Source organism: Panthera uncia (genome assembly GCF_023721935.1).
Source record: "Panthera uncia isolate 11264 chromosome C1 unlocalized genomic scaffold, Puncia_PCG_1.0 HiC_scaffold_4, whole genome shotgun sequence".
In the NCBI taxonomy this organism is placed as follows: domain Eukaryota; kingdom Metazoa; phylum Chordata; class Mammalia; order Carnivora; family Felidae; genus Panthera; species Panthera uncia.
Window position 1 is genome coordinate 62,797,992 of NW_026057585.1, and position 15,192 is coordinate 62,813,183.

Sequence of the window (15,192 nt, forward strand, 5' to 3'; positions counted from 1 at the left end):
ATCACCCATAATCCCACCACCCAAAGATAGCTACTATTAAACTCTCTAGAGTTTTCTTCTGTGCATATATATGTGAGTCCTCACAAAGCCTCCATACCCCAGCCTGTAGGTTCTCAGAAAGGTCACTTTATTTATTATTTATCATTTGTTTGTTTGTTTATGGAAAAGTCACTTTAACAGCTTGAACCTCCTTTCTCGTTACCGTGAGTCCCTGCAGTGGCCATTGCCACACGCAGAGTCCGGGGCTTTCCTCACACTTAACCTCCCGACCTTCTTGCCCTCGGCTAACCTGCGGTCACCCTGCGCTGCCCCCACCAGCCTGGCTGTTCTGTCGGCTGCTGCCAGCAGTTTCCTCCCCGCGAGCTCCCCTCTCCATGGCTCACCTCTCTCTCCAGCCAGGAGAAGAACCCTTCCCAGTTTAGAGGTTCCAGAGGGGAACTGACTGGGGTCCCAGGTGTCGGAATCCTTTCCATTTTATCCATCAGCCCTCTCCTTTCCAGAGCGCCTGCATCAGGTCCCCTCTTGCTCTATGTAGAACCCACACCCCCTCCCTTCCTACATCCTGGTCTTTCCCCGAGTTGGCACCACCCCTGAGTTAGACCTCTTCTTCCTGAGGATGGCCTTCTCAGGGGCCCTTTGCTCCTTTCTGAAATCCAGTTGTCATGTATGCCCCTGTCCTGCACAATCCTTCAAGGATGTCCATATCTGGACTGTACATTCTGGAACGGGATCTCGGTCACAGGAGGCTCTGTGCCCTGCAGGCGCCCCTCCACTTAACATCAAGTAGGAACATCTTTCCATTGGCACCGTCACCTCTAATGGCTGCTTAGAACTCCATTGCATGGATATGCTGTAACTTTTAATCTAATTCTGCACTGATGATTTCTTGGGTTATTCCCAGCTGTTTGCTCTTACAAATACCACTTTAGTGTCCTGCAGTCAGGATATTCTGCTGGATGAGCTGTACTGGACCCCACTTCTCCCTCCTGTCCCCCATGGCCTGGCACTCGAGACCACCCCCACTCCTGAGCACAGCCTTATCTGTGTGTCCCCCATATCACCATGCCTCTAATGTGACCTGAGCTCTGGCCACACTAAACAGCCCAGTGTGCCCACCCTTGGCAGCCTCCATGTTGGCTTCTGCTGTCTCACTGCCCGCGATATCGGCCCCATCTTCAAATCTTCCTCTTCCTCACAAGAACCAATTCAGATGTTCCCTCCTCCAGGAAGCCCTTCCTGACTCTCCTAGCTAGAAGTGATCCCTCCCTCCTCTGAATAAAGACAGTACGTCCTTGTCCCTTTGCTTATGCTACTAATACAGCCACCCTGTCTCCTGGTTCCTTGAGTCCACTTGTGCCTGTGTCCCCGCCTGTCTCCTTCCTGACCCTACCCTGCCCCCGATACCAGGAGCAACTTGAGGTTGGGGAGCGATTCTGATTTCTTTCTGTGAACACAGGGCATGGCACAGAGTGGGCATGTGCTAAAGGTTTGAATAAATACGTGAAGGAAAGAGGACAGGCCTGGAGCTGGGGCCCGAGTTCTGGTCCAGCTGGCCGCTAGTGTTCTGTGTGACCTCGGGCAGGTCTCCCCCTCAGGGCCACGGCTTCCTTGTGGACTTGGCTGGGGGGATTCCCGTTGTGGTCAAAGGACTGCTTGGCCCTGTGCCTATGTGCTGGCTCCAGTCTAGGGATAATGGCTCCCATGGATAATAATTGCAGAACAACCTCCCGTGTCCCTTGCCTGCACAATCCCGTTACGAGCCCTTCAGGATTTATGTCCGAGACCCACCCTAAGCCCATCACTAACATACGGCATACTGGTTGACAAGGGATGAACAGAGATTGTAAACATTCATTCATTGATTCATTATTTATTCCCTCCTTCATTCAGCAAGCTGCTACCAAGCTCACTGCGGCCGGGCCCCGTGCCTGGCTCTGTGGACCCCACATTGAGTCAGACCCGGGCCCAGTGCTGGAGGCGCTTTCAGTAAACAGTCAGCAACTCAGTGAGGTGGGGGCTGGGGCAGAGGCCAGCACAGGGCCTGGGGGAGCCCAGAGAAGGAGGCTTTGCTCCAGCTGGTCATCAGGGAAAGCTTCCTGGAGGAGCCTTCAACTGTATCTTAACAGAAGAGTGAGCCTTTGCTACAGAGAGCGGGGAAAAGCTGGGCACTCAAGGCAGCAGCTACAGCCTGAGGTGGGGAGAGGTTCAACTTGACCCTGGATGCTGCCTGCCAGTAGTCTAAAGATAAGAGGAGTGGGATGGGGAGGGATTATCCACTCTTGTTTACATGATTGAAACCAGACAAATACATCCTTTATCTGAAAGAATGAAAGGGCTTTGGGGAAAAATCCTTTTGGCAGCAAAGCAAAGCACAAGCATCTCCTTAACTAATCTCTCTGCCCCACCCCACCAACTGCCCTGGATGGCAGGCAGAGAGCCCAGGGCCAGGCAGGCAGGGGTGGGGAGGAGCCGAGGGGAGACCCACAAGGTCCCTCAACACAGCCTCCCACAGTGACGAAGGGGAATCTGGGCCCAGCTGGTAACCCGGATGGCCACAGGGTGGCACATCTCGGAGAAACCATGGCCCCATTTTAGAGATGGGATCCTGAGGCCCAAAGATGTCACACAGCCAGTTGGCAGAGCCAGGGTGGGGACTCAGCCCAGGGCTCTAACTCACTCTCATTCGTGAGTTCATTCAGTAAGGCTGCAGCAACCACCTGTGCCCAGAGCTCACTCTGTGCAGGCACTGGGGACCCAGAGAGAAGTCAGACCTGCCCCTCTTCTCTCGTGTCCTCAGCCTGATGAGAGAGACAGGTAGACAGCGACAACCAGGGTCATGACAGAGGCCATGAGCTCCTAACTCTGGGGGAGAGGCAGGGAGTCCAAGAAGATGTCGCCAGAGACGTGACATTGAGCTTGGTCTTATCCCGTGAGTAGCACTTCAGGAAGTGGAGGAATCTGGTGATAGGACACCGGCCAAAGGAAACATGCTGGCAAGGGCCTGGAGGTGTGAAAGTCTGTGGCTGGTGACTCTAGGTGTGGGCCAGAGAGCAGAGCAGAAAACCAGGATGGAGGGGCCATAGGACTGGATGGCTAGGGGGTCCCCTATGCCTGCATGATCCCTCCAGCACTCTGAGGGTGCTAGGCAGAGCCAGGAGGGGGTGTGAGTGGGTACACCTGAGTGCCCGTCCCCCGCCCAGCCCTCAGACCCTGACCCACGTTGCTCTCGCAGCTTGATGTCTGGCCTCGCCTCCCTGGATGCCAAGACCTCCAGCCGCCTGGGCATCCTCACCGTGGCATACTACCTGTGGACCACCTTCGTGGCAGTCATTGTGGGCATCATCATGGTCTCTATCATCCACCCGGGGGGCGCGGCCCAGAAGGAGACGACAGAGCAGAGCGGGAAGCCCATCATGAGCTCGGCCGACGCCCTGCTGGACCTTATCCGGTAATTCTTCCCACCGATACCCTACTTGGGGACGCCATGCCTGGGCTGGGGTTACCGGTTCCACAAGCCTGGCCCCACATGTCTACCAGAGGCAGGCTAGGGCATGGGGAGAGGGGTGCTCAAGGTCTGCTCTTGAGGACTGTGGTAACGAGAAGCCACCACAGAGGCCACGCAAACAGTGTCTCTGTTCCCTCAGCCCCTATGCCACCCACTGGGGTCACACTGCGCTGTCTGCCTCCATGAGACTGGGAACACCTCAAGGGCAGAACAGGGGTCAGCTACCTGGGATCCCAGTCCCAGCGGGCAGCCTGGCACGGAGCAGGCATTAGCAGGTGTTTGCTGACTGACGGAGCTTGCTTGTGTGCACCCAGCCTCCCCAGTGGCCACGCCCCCCCTGCCTTTTCCTTATCGGTCCTCATCTCACAGATGAGGGAGTGAGGCTCAAAGAGAGGACGTGACTTTTCCAGGGTCATCCAGCAGGCAGGTCATGGAGCCAGGATTCAATGTGGGCCTAACTCCAAGGGCAGTGATATTTGCCCCATGGTGCCCCTGCCTGAGCCACGCGGATGCTGCTCACCGTCTGTTCCAGGGACCGAGCCCTCCTCCCAGGAAAGCTCTGTAAACCCAGAGATGCATCCACATCTCATCCCCCGCCTTTCCCAAGACTCCATATGGGCCACCCCTCTCCTCTCCATCACTCATTCACTCTCTTGCCAGTGGCCACCCTGGACCAGGCACTCAAGCCTGGCCCTAGCCCCGGAGGAGGGAAAGGCCCACGAACAGACAGGGACAACATGGGGGTGGGGGCTGTGGTGAGGGAAGCACAGGCTGCGGGTGAGTGCAGAGAGCAGACTCAGAGGCGGCAAAGGTGCCCCAGGTAAAGGGTGGGATGAGAGAGAAGGCAGGGGAGCCAGGAGCCCATGACGGCTTAAGGAAACAGCTGTGCAAAGGTCCTGAGCAGAGAGGGAAAGTGCAGGGAAAAATCGTCACCTACTCAGCGTGGCTGGGGCACCAGGGGAAAGGGGAGTGGACATCAGTGTGAAGGATATTGTGACCCAGGCTGAAACTTGTGTTTTGTCCTAAAGGCCACAGGAAATGGGCTTGAAAAACAGAAGTGGCATGATCCGGAAGGCTCCCTCTGGCTGTAGAGTGGAGGTGGAGGGGGGCAGGAGGAGGAAGGGAAGACAGGCAGGGATGGGGCCAGGGTGGTGGCCATGGGCACGGGGAGACCGCAGACTGAGGATTGCTCAGGCAGTAAAACCAGCAGGAGACAGGAGGGAGGCAGGAGCAGGAGGGAGGAGGGGGTGGAGGAGGTGGGCGGTGCTGATTGTGAGGGCAGTGGGGTCTCTGGCCTGAACACCTAGCTGGATGGCGGTGTGCTCACCGAGTCACAGGACAATGGCAGAGCGGGTGTGGACATCCCGGGGAAGATGTCAGTGGATGGTTGGCTGCTGGATCTGAGTCTTTGGGAGAGTCCGAGTGGGAGATGGAGGTTGGGAGACTGGGCCACCGACTCTCATTTTCTCATTTCCTGCATCCAGTTTGTTGGCAAATTCTGTCAGCCCTACCTTCAAAACTCCAAACCTTGTCCCTTCTGTCCTCCTCTGCCACTGTCGCCATCTCCCAGACCACCATCACCTCTCATCAGAGTATCCAACCTCGTCACCCTGCTTTCTCTCTGCTTCCCTATGGTCTGTTCTCAGCATAGCCTTCATTACTACCTGACATTATCCTGTCTGTGTACTTTTCCTATTTCTCCTTGTGACTCCCTCACTGGAATAAAATATGTTCCACGAGGGCTAGATCTTTACAAAAATCTGTTCCCTGCTGTATCCTGGAGCCTAGAACAGCACAGAGGAGGTGCTCAGTGTTTGCTGAATACAGACATAGGACACAGGGTCGCCAGTGGGGCTGGGGTCTAAGCCGTGAGGAGGCACACTGGTACAGGGAGGAAGTGCCAAGTGTGTGGCTCAGAGGCCCAGGGCGAGCCTTGACCCACATTAGAGGTTTGTGTAGGGCCGATAGAGCAGGAGCAAGCAGAGGGACGGGAGGGGAACCACACCAGGAGAACAGATGTCCTAGAAACCAAGGGAAGAAGAATTTCGAGAAGCTTCATTTCTAAGATCCATTATTTCTAAGATTTAGCAGCTATGATTCATCCTTTCTTGGATTCTATGATTTGAAACAGCCTTTCCTTGTGGTGGAAGGAGTTGGTGCTCGGGGAGTCCCCGCCCTCCCCACCACTGCCTCCCCTGCTCAGGGGCTGAGGGCTCTGGATTGGACACACGTGTCAGAGTCAAATGTTCCAGGAGTGGCTCCTGCTCTTTTCACGTGGTGAAAATTGATCCTTCTGGTTTTAGGCTTTCCCCCAGTTGCTCTCAACCCCAAGGCAAGTTGTTTTGCAAAGCTGAGCGGTTGGATCTCACTGGAGCCATTTCTTAGTCAGAGAGTGGGACTGCAGAGAGAGGTCACATGCTTCCTGGGACAGGAAACCAGAACCTTGGGGATGTGAGGTCTTGTCACTGTGTGGTCCTTCCAGGCCCCAGTTTCCCCATTGGTTTTCAAGATCCCTTCTCACTCAGTAGTTCTGAAACACAGAGGCCTACAAACCAGGGAGGAAGCTGCAGGGCATGAGCACGAGCTTCCTGAGGTGGGTTCTGGGAGATGGGGTTGGGAGGATGGTGCAGAGCCCAACCTTGAAGACCTTGAACCCAGGCTGAGGGGTTGGCTTTAGAAACAGGAAGCTGGTGAGTTTGGGAAGGATGGATTGGAGCAGGGCAGAGTGGACAGGATGTGACTGGAGACAAGGGGATGCTCTGTTTAGGGTGCAGTCACTTCTGCCCCACCTTTATGAAACACCTGCTCTGGGCGGAGACGTGGTGCTGAGAGCTGGGGAGGGGGCAAATGCAAGTCCTTGCAGCAGGCTGCCCTCCGTTTTAGGACAGACAGACAAGAACTGGAGAGCCACTCTTGGAGATCCTTCCTAGCTCTGATGTTCTGGGAGGCCGTGCAGAAATTAAGAACATCAGGAGGGAGGCTTCCAGGGGTCCCCTCACCCTTGCTCTGGCCCAGAGCAGGTGGCTATCTGGCGTTGATAACTGACGGAGAACACGGTGGCCAGGGCAAGGAACAGGGAAGTGGGGACAGGTGTGATAGATGAGAAGTCAGAAGGATGGAGGGGCCACCTGAACAGTGAAAGAAGGACGCAGCATAACTCAGGGCTGGCAAGACATGCTTCCATCTCTCAAAGAGGATTCCAGAGGAACCCAAAGGCCACATCCCCAGACGACTCACCAAGACATGAATTCATTTCCCAGGGCTCCAGAAAACTGATGTCTCCTCACAGTGCAAATTCACAGAAAACAACCCAAACAAGAGGAACACTAATCAGAGCTGGGCCTCTTCTTTTTTTTCCAATCTTATTAAAACACCAGAGAGATGAATTAATGACTTGGCTCCGTTTACAGCTCCCAGTGACCCTCTCAGGGATTGGATGAAGTTCTCAGGGGCTGTGCTTGCAAAGGAACAATCCCCACCTTGGGGCATGGGTTGGTGACATGGGGTTAAGGGCAAGTTTAGAACATCGCAGTGGGGACTTAGAAAGAGTAAGTAAGGAGAAGCGCCACAGACTGTGGCCCTGCCCCAAGTGATGTGCAGGAAGGCTGGGCCCGTGTATGCTTGATGGGCGTGACTACTAATGTCTCCCAAGCACATTACGTCGGAATTTATGCCACCAGGAGCCCAGGCCTCATGGGGCAAATGGGAAGACTTCTCATGGGTATTCAAAGCCACAAGAAAATATTGTACATTTTCCTCTTCAGGAATCAAAAAGTACAATTCATTAAAGACTACAGGAAAAGTTCACTGACTACTAGTATGAGCACATGTATTAGTCAAGAGTTGCTGTCGGCTGCTGGTTAAGAGAAACCTGAAGCAGCAGAGGCTTAACTGTGGTAAAGGCTTTCGTTTTCTCCCAAATCAATAGTCCAGCAGTGGGCAGCTCATGGTCATCAGGATCCCATGCTCCCCCTACCATGTTTATCACTTGGCTTTTATCATCAGTGGGTCTCATGGTCCAAGAAGGCTGCTGAAGCTCTAGGTAGTATGTCCATGTTCCAGCAGGAAGGAGACAGTTGGAGGAAAGGACCAAAGGGTCCTGGCTGAGTAGGCTCCTTTTCAAGAGTTTTCTGGAAGCACCACCCAATGACTCCTACTTCCTCTCACTGGCCACCCCTTTGGCAAGAGAGGCTGGGAGACAAGGTTTGACAGCAAAGCCCTGTTGGTCCCGTAACATGCCAGGGCACCTGTCGGTAAGGAAGGAGAGAATAGAGACTGGGTAGGTAACCCTGCCACAACCCACATTTTAAATTATTCTAATTTTAAAGGAGATTGTAAAGAAATGTACATACGAGGTGTAAGTTCCATTCGGTCTCTTACAACTTTTGAAAGTTCCTAGTTTCAGACTAAAGCAGCCTTCCCTCTAGGTTTCATTAGAAAACTACCTTGTAAGTCACTCGAACCTCCTGGGGTTGTGCCCAGGAGAGATTTTCAGACTATTAACCATTGGCACAGCACAGGCATCCTCCCTTTTGGTCATGAGAACCCAGGCCCAGTGGACCGTTGCATTCTGGCAGCTGTGTGTCTGGCAAGCCCCCGGCATTAACCCTGGCTTTGGTGCTTTGGGTCTGCTTGATGTCAAAAGCCCTTGCAGGCAGCTACTATTCTGTTGGCAGAAATCTGCTCATAACTTGGAAAAAAAAAAAAAAAAGCCTCATTTGAGCTTCTGAGATCCTGGTCCCTGACCCCTGCTCCTTCTCTCTCTTGTGACAAAGCTGAAATTAGTGGGAAAAGTCATGACCACTCTTTCCCAGTTTCTGCCTTGGTAGCTCCTTCTAAGGTCTCTTCCTCCTGCCATATGCTTACACAGAACCTATATTTTAATGACGGTGGGAAAAAAATGATAGTTTCTGCTTTCCAACAGTGGCTGCTGGGATGTGAGGTTAAGGAACAATGCATACTCGTGTCCTCGTATAGAATTCCATGTATGTATGAGCAGGGTCTTGAAAAAGAAGAGATTTGCCAAGAACAAGACTGGGTGGTAAGGTCAGTCCACATGGCCTATTTAAGGAGATGCAAACATGTCAACAAAAATCTTTGTTAGCATCCCCGACTTGGGAAAGATTCCTAGAGGTGGGTTGTCAAGACAAAGGTGTAATAGTTTGCAGACCCTCAGGTGGAATTGCAAGTCGCTTTACAGAAAGGTTGCTGCCAGAAACATGTGGGGGTGTCTGGGTCACCAAACCTCCTCAGCACAGAGTATTGTCATTCAAAAATCCTTTGCCAGCTTGATAGGCGAAAAGGAAGTCTAATTTATTGATGAAGTTGAGCATTTTTAAAAAGCTTTTTTGGGCTACTCGTGTTCCTTCTCTTGCAAAGTGAATTGTCTGGTCATGACTTTCGATCGTTTTTCTGTTGAGGTATTAATATTTTTGTGGTCAAATTATTTATGCAGCAAATATTTGCTGAGGGCCTGTTATGTGCCAGGCACTCTTCCAGTGGCTGGGGACACAGCAGTGAATTAAACAGAGAGACCTCTGCCTTCCAGGAAGCTGATGTTCTAGAGAGAAGAGACAGGAACAAGGAGACAAAGACAAGATTGGTAAAAGCTCTTTACAGATTTAGGATGATAACACTTGGTCACATAGTTTCCCTAGTTTGTCATTTGCTTTATAATTCTATTTCTATGTGAATCTGTCTCAGAGAATTCTCAATTTATTTAACCTTTTATTTTGGCATAATTGTAAGTTTACAGAAAACTTACAAACATACCCTTCACCCAGCTTTCCCTGAAGTCAGCAAAGTACGGAATGATGGCACAGATGTCAAAACTAAGAAATTAAATTAGTACAACACTATTAACTAAATTGTAGACCGTGTTTGGATTTCACCGATTTTCCACGAATGTCTTTTTTTTCTGCCCCAGAATCCCACCCAGGATACCATGTTGCTCTTAGGAAATTCTTAACTTATTTTCTTTAAAAAAATTTTTTTAATTAATGAATTTATTTTTTGAGAGAGTGCATGCGTGTTCACGTGCACAAGAGAGGGAGGGGCAGAGGGAGAGGGAGAGAGAGAATCCTAAGCAGGCTCCACAGTCAGCATGGAGCACACACAGGGCAAGGTCTCATGAATGATGAGGTCATGACCTGAGCCGAAATCAAGAGCCAGATGCTTAACTGACTGAGCCACCCAGATGCCCCTAGAAATTCTTTTGTGTGTGTGTGTGTGTGTGTGTGGTGGATTTCTTTTTTTTTTTAATATGAAATTTATTGCCAAATTGGTTTCCATACAACACCCAGTGCTCATCCCAACAGGTGCCCTCCTCAGTGCCCATCCCCCACTTTCCCCTCCCTCCCACTTAATTCTTAATTTCTATGTAGTAAAATCTATTGATGTTTTTATTGTTCATTTTCTTCTTAGAGGGTCCTTCCATATTCTGAGATCTGAAAAATATTAACCTATATTTTCTTCTAGCTTTTTATGTTTTCATTTTTTTAATTTCTTATTTCTTTAACCCATATGGAATTTATTTTGGCACAAAGTATAAATAGGGATTCTAAGTTGTTGTTTTCTTTTAATAGTTGATTGGCCACACAGTGCTCTATAATAAGTCCTTCCTTTCCTCACTGATCTGTGAAGCAACTTTTATCAAAAATGAAGTACTTAGGGGCACCTGGCTGGCTCAGTTGGAAGAGCGTGGGACTCTTAATCTTGGGGTTGTGGGTTCAAGCCCCGTGTTGGGTGTAGAGATTACTTAAAAAAAAATACACTTTATTATTTTTTTAATGAAGTATTTAGATGGTTCTGTTTCTGGGCTATAGGTTCTGTTCTATTGGTTTTTCTGTTGACAGCTGTGTCAATATTGCACTTTAAGAGAGAGAGACAGTGTGAACAGGGGAGAGGCAGAGAGAGAAGGAGACAGAATCCGAAGCAGGCTCCACGCTCTGAGCGGTCAGCACAGAGCCCGACGCAGGGCTTGAACTCACGGACCGCGAGATCATGACCTGAGCTAGGGTCAGACACTTAACTGACTGAGCCACCCAGGCGCCCCAATACTGCACTTTAAAGTTATATCTTTACAGAAGGTGTTCATATCTGATAGGACAAGCACCCTCCTCCTTTAGCTTTATGAAAACAATGTTAACAAGAATTATGATCTCATTCATGTGCCAAGTCATGTGTTGTGCAGCACAGATAAGATATGAACAACTGAGTTTTCAAGGAGGCCTAATCTGTGGGAGAGGCAGACCCCTGAGCTGCTGCCACACTGCAGCAGGCTGGAACACAGGTGATCCACAAGGGAAGGCCCACAGAGTCGGCCAGCAATCAGAGAAGGCTTGGCCTCTGATTAATTGGAGTACGAGGTAGCCAGAGAAGCAGGAAGGACATTCTAGGCAGAAGGAACAGTGTAGACGAAGGGCCGGCTGCTGGAGAAGTGTGCAGTGTTTCTAGGGAACTGGATGCAATTGCCTTTGGAGCTTTGAGTACTGGGGGGTGGGGAAGAGATGAGACTGGAGAGGGAGGTGGGGCTAGGTCACGGAGAGCCTTGCCTGCCAAGCGGGGTGTTCAGATGAACCCACAGGCCCTCCTGTGCTGGGTTGTGGAATTCTTCAACTGCTGACTCTCTTCCCAGGAACATGTTCCCAGCCAACCTGGTGGAAGCCACTTTCAAACAGGTAAGTGGATCCCAGAGCGATGGAGCAGGGCAGGCAGGACCAGCCTGGGCCAGGCTGGGAAGGGACAGGTTTCCCCAGCAAGTCTCCCTGCCTCCTGGGGGCCGGATGCTGGAGAGGAGGGCAGGTGGGGAGACCTGGATCCTCACGGCCTCCCATGGCCACACCCCTGCCCTGGGTTCCAGCTTCTGACGAAGAGAACTTACAAGGGTGGGGGGAAGCCACTGTGCTCTAGGTTTACACCCATGCTCACACCCACTGTCTCAGTCCTCACAGTAACCCTGCCCTCAGTGTGCCAGCGCCTCTCCCGGATGAGGAAACTGAGGCACAGAAGGATTAAAAGATCTGCCCAAGGTTATACCACCAGTAAATGATGGCGCTGGTAGGAAAACCCGGGTCTGTCTGGCTTCTAAGCCTGTTTTCTCTTTCTTTTTAAAAAGAATCCTTTTGCCCCGTAATAAGAATAGTAACGATGTTCAGTGTAAAATGTTAGGAAAATACTAAAAAATACAAAGAAGAAAATAAAATCATCTCTTGTTCCAGCACCAAGCAACAGTGACAGTAGTTGGTACACTTTTAGTCTTAGTTCTCTGCATAAATATGTTTTAGAAAAATAAGATTAGGTTAACGGTTCATAGACAGTGTGTGTCTTGCTTTTCCCCACCCCCATTACATCATGAGCATTTTCCCTGGTTATTAAGCATTTCTTTAAAATACAATATTTGCAGTGAGACAAGAGCCCGTGATAAGGCCAGGCTATAGTTTATTACCATGCCCCCTTTTGGTAGGCTTTTAGGTTGTTTTCAAAGTTTTTCCATTTTTAGAAATTATGGTAAATATCCTTGTGCACAAATTTTTGTCTGCCCTTCTAATAACTTCTAATGCTTTTCCCCTTGTAAAATGTTGGCTGATTAGTTGACAATCCAGCGAGCATTTCCTGACCCCCTTGCCTGTGCTAGTCCCTGCACTGGGGACTGGGGACTGGGGACACAAAGGAGGAGGTTGAGGGTTGGATAGGAGGCTCCAAAATAAGGAGTGGTGAAATCTTGAGCTAATCTCTGTATCTTTCCTAATCTCCTGGGTCTTTATCTACGAAATAAGCCAGATAGTGAAGGGCCCCGAATGGTAGGCCAGGGAGTTTGGGTTTTATTCCAACAGTGACGGGAAATTATTGAAGGTGTGAGAGAGAAAGAGTGAATGTTCCTTTGCTTCATACCTACCTGGAATGCCCTTTTTTCTTTTGGCAAACTCCTACCCATCCTTCAAGACCCAACTCAAATATCCCCTTCTTTGTGAAGCTGTCTGATCCTCTGAAGCAAAGTAAGTCACTCCCTCCCCAAAGCTCTCAGAGCAGAATTCACGTCTGGTTCATCTTCGTATCCCTGGCATCCAACACAGAAAGTCCAATGTTGGAATGCTGACGGTAGTGATGGCAGTAATAACAGCAGTAATGGCCACATAAGGCCAGATACGCCAGGCACTGCTGTAAACACTTTACGTGTGTTGCCTCATTTATTCAAACGAGCCAGATAGTATTGTGACCCCCATTTTACATATGAAGAAACTGAAGCACAGAAACTTCTGGTCCCATATATTTCCTAACTGGTTTCTCCACACCACCCTGTGCCCCAGAAGGCTTACCTTATCGATACTGTGGTGTTGGGAGGCTAGAAATTTCCCTTGTTTGGACTCCTAGTGCCTGAGGAATGAGGATTCCCTGGGGCAGAGGAGGAAAGGTAGACAGCATGGAGGCTCAGGGCTTTGCAGCTGAGACGTCTTCTCCTCCAGAAGGCTTGGGGCAACCTGAGCTTTTCAAATAGAAGGCCCAAGTTTCCATCAGTGGCAGGCAGGGCTGGCTGGCTATTAGGTGGATGGAAAATGATGTTTGGAAGGGATAGATGGGTGAATAGAAAATTATCTGGGTAGAAGAGGAGATGGTTAGAGGGGATCCCAGATGGGTGTGATGATGCATAGAAGGAAGGAGAGGGTGGAAGGGACTAATAGAAGCATGGCTGGGTAGGGCGTACTTGGATGACGGAATCCCAGTTTTCTTTTTGGTAAAATCTTGATGATACTCCTGCCTACCTCACAGGATTATCGTCCATCAAATAGTTCTTGACTATATACAAATGTGCCTCCAAGATATTATTATTGTTGTTGATGATATTAATAACAATATTTGGTCCTGACTCCTTCCTGGTTGGGGTGTCACCCACTAGTACCGTACCAAGACCACCCCCGTTGTCAAATCCCCCAAGATGGCAACAGAGGAGGCCCCTCCTCGGCAGATCCTCATCTACGGGGTCCAGGAAGAGAACGGCTCTCATGTTCAGAACTTTGCCCTGGACCTGACCCCGCCACCCGAGGTTGTTTACAAGTCAGAGCCTGACACCACCGATGGCATGAACGTGCTGGGCATCGTCATCTTCTCTGCCACCATGGGTATGTGCTTCCTCCCCTCCCCGGCAGTGGCCGGGAGCCAGTCCCTTCCTGCATCTACCCTTCTCTGCAACCTGCATCCACTAATCTGAATAACCTGGAGTCTCCCATCTTCCAGGTGATTCCTTTCTTTCCTACCCAGAGTGGCTCAAGTCCCTATTCCATTACCAAAGGGTGTCTCCAGCCCTCCCCCACGCCAGTCGAAGCTAGCATTCCTCACTTGGAATTCTCCACTCCTGGGTGCTAGTTTCCTCTCCCTTAAAGAAGACCATGCCTCAGGCTTCCTCCCAGCAGCCTGTTCCATTTTACTGAGGTCTGGGGATACTAGGGCAGGGTGGCGGGCGGCGGGGAGGTTACAATGAAGAACAGGAAAAACCTGAAAATCTATTATCCATCACTGTCTCATTAAAGTCCTCATTTCTCCCTTCCATTTCCAACCACAGGGGCTCCCCACTGATCAACTCTGTCCTCAGACAAGTGTGTATCATTTCTCAGGGCCCACAGTTGGCCTCCTTGACCACACCCTCCCCTTTGCTACTCTTCTTGCCAAGACCTCCAACCATAGGCTATCACCACAAAGCTGGTGAGGCTTCACTAGCAAAGGCCTTCCTGTACCTTTTAACAAGAAAACAAAACAAAACAAAACAAAACAAAACAAAAAAATACTCTTTTTATTAAAGAGAGCCCCAAATAGTATAAGCTTCGGATCCCACAAAACCTATGGCTATGCCTCTGCCAACAGTGCCCTCACCACCATCACCAATACAGACAGACAGACACACACACACACACACACACACACACACACACCTTTTCCTTCTTGGAGACAAGCCATCCAGAACAATCTAGCTGGTCAGTCCCTGTCTTGTCCTTCTAGGCTATCAAAGGTCATTGTGAGTCTTATTCTAAAATTGGCATCTACCTCCCTCTTTGCCCTGGCCAAGGTCCTAGCGAGGGCCTCTCCTCCCTCTCTGACTTGTCCACAAGGTTTTCTTCTCACTGTCCTCCTGGTTGCTCATGCAGGAAATCTAGGGGCTGTTTTCTGCCTCTGCCTCTGCCTCTGCCTGGCCCGCATCCAAATCTGTCAGGTCTGCTTCCGAAACTTCTCTCCGAGCCCACATTTCCCTCTGCTCACTGCCAGCATCACAGTTCGGGGCCACCACAGTTCACCTCTCACCTGGTTTCTGCAAGAGCCTCCTGAAGGGTCCCTGTTCTGGTGTGTCCTCCTCACGGGCTCACAAAGTCCTGCAGTGGCTCTCCAGTGCACTTGGAAAGGGGTCCCGAACTCTGTACATGGCCTGCAGAGCTCTGTGTGATCTGGCCCAGCCTGCCTCCCGGCTTCTCTGGTCCTGCTCTCTTCCCCCAGCCATGCTGCCTTTCGGTTCCAGGAAGGTGCCTCTCCAAAGATCTTCCCACTCCCCCAGCCTGGCTGCCCCTGCCCCTTCCTCTCCCCCTGCACCTTCCCCTCTTTGCAGGGGGACTGTGGTCTTCACAAGCATCACGTCCTCGGGAAAGTCTTCCTAGCACCCCCAGACTGCTCAGGTGCTCCTTGTTACTCCTTAAACGTTTGAC

At 50.8% G+C, this 15,192-nt stretch overlaps 1 protein-coding gene across 1 annotated transcript in view; it reads left to right on the forward strand.

The window, feature by feature from the left end:
* Positions 1-15,192, forward strand: part of SLC1A7 (solute carrier family 1 member 7) — a 43,686-nt gene that overhangs the window by 20,938 nt on the left and 7,556 nt on the right. Inside the window, exons 3-5 of the mRNA XM_049617167.1 lie at positions 3,233-3,448; positions 11,142-11,184; positions 13,401-13,623. Of these exons, the coding sequence (XP_049473124.1) occupies positions 3,233-3,448; positions 11,142-11,184; positions 13,401-13,623 (482 nt within the window). The remainder of the gene's footprint in view (positions 1-3,232; positions 3,449-11,141; positions 11,185-13,400; positions 13,624-15,192) is intronic.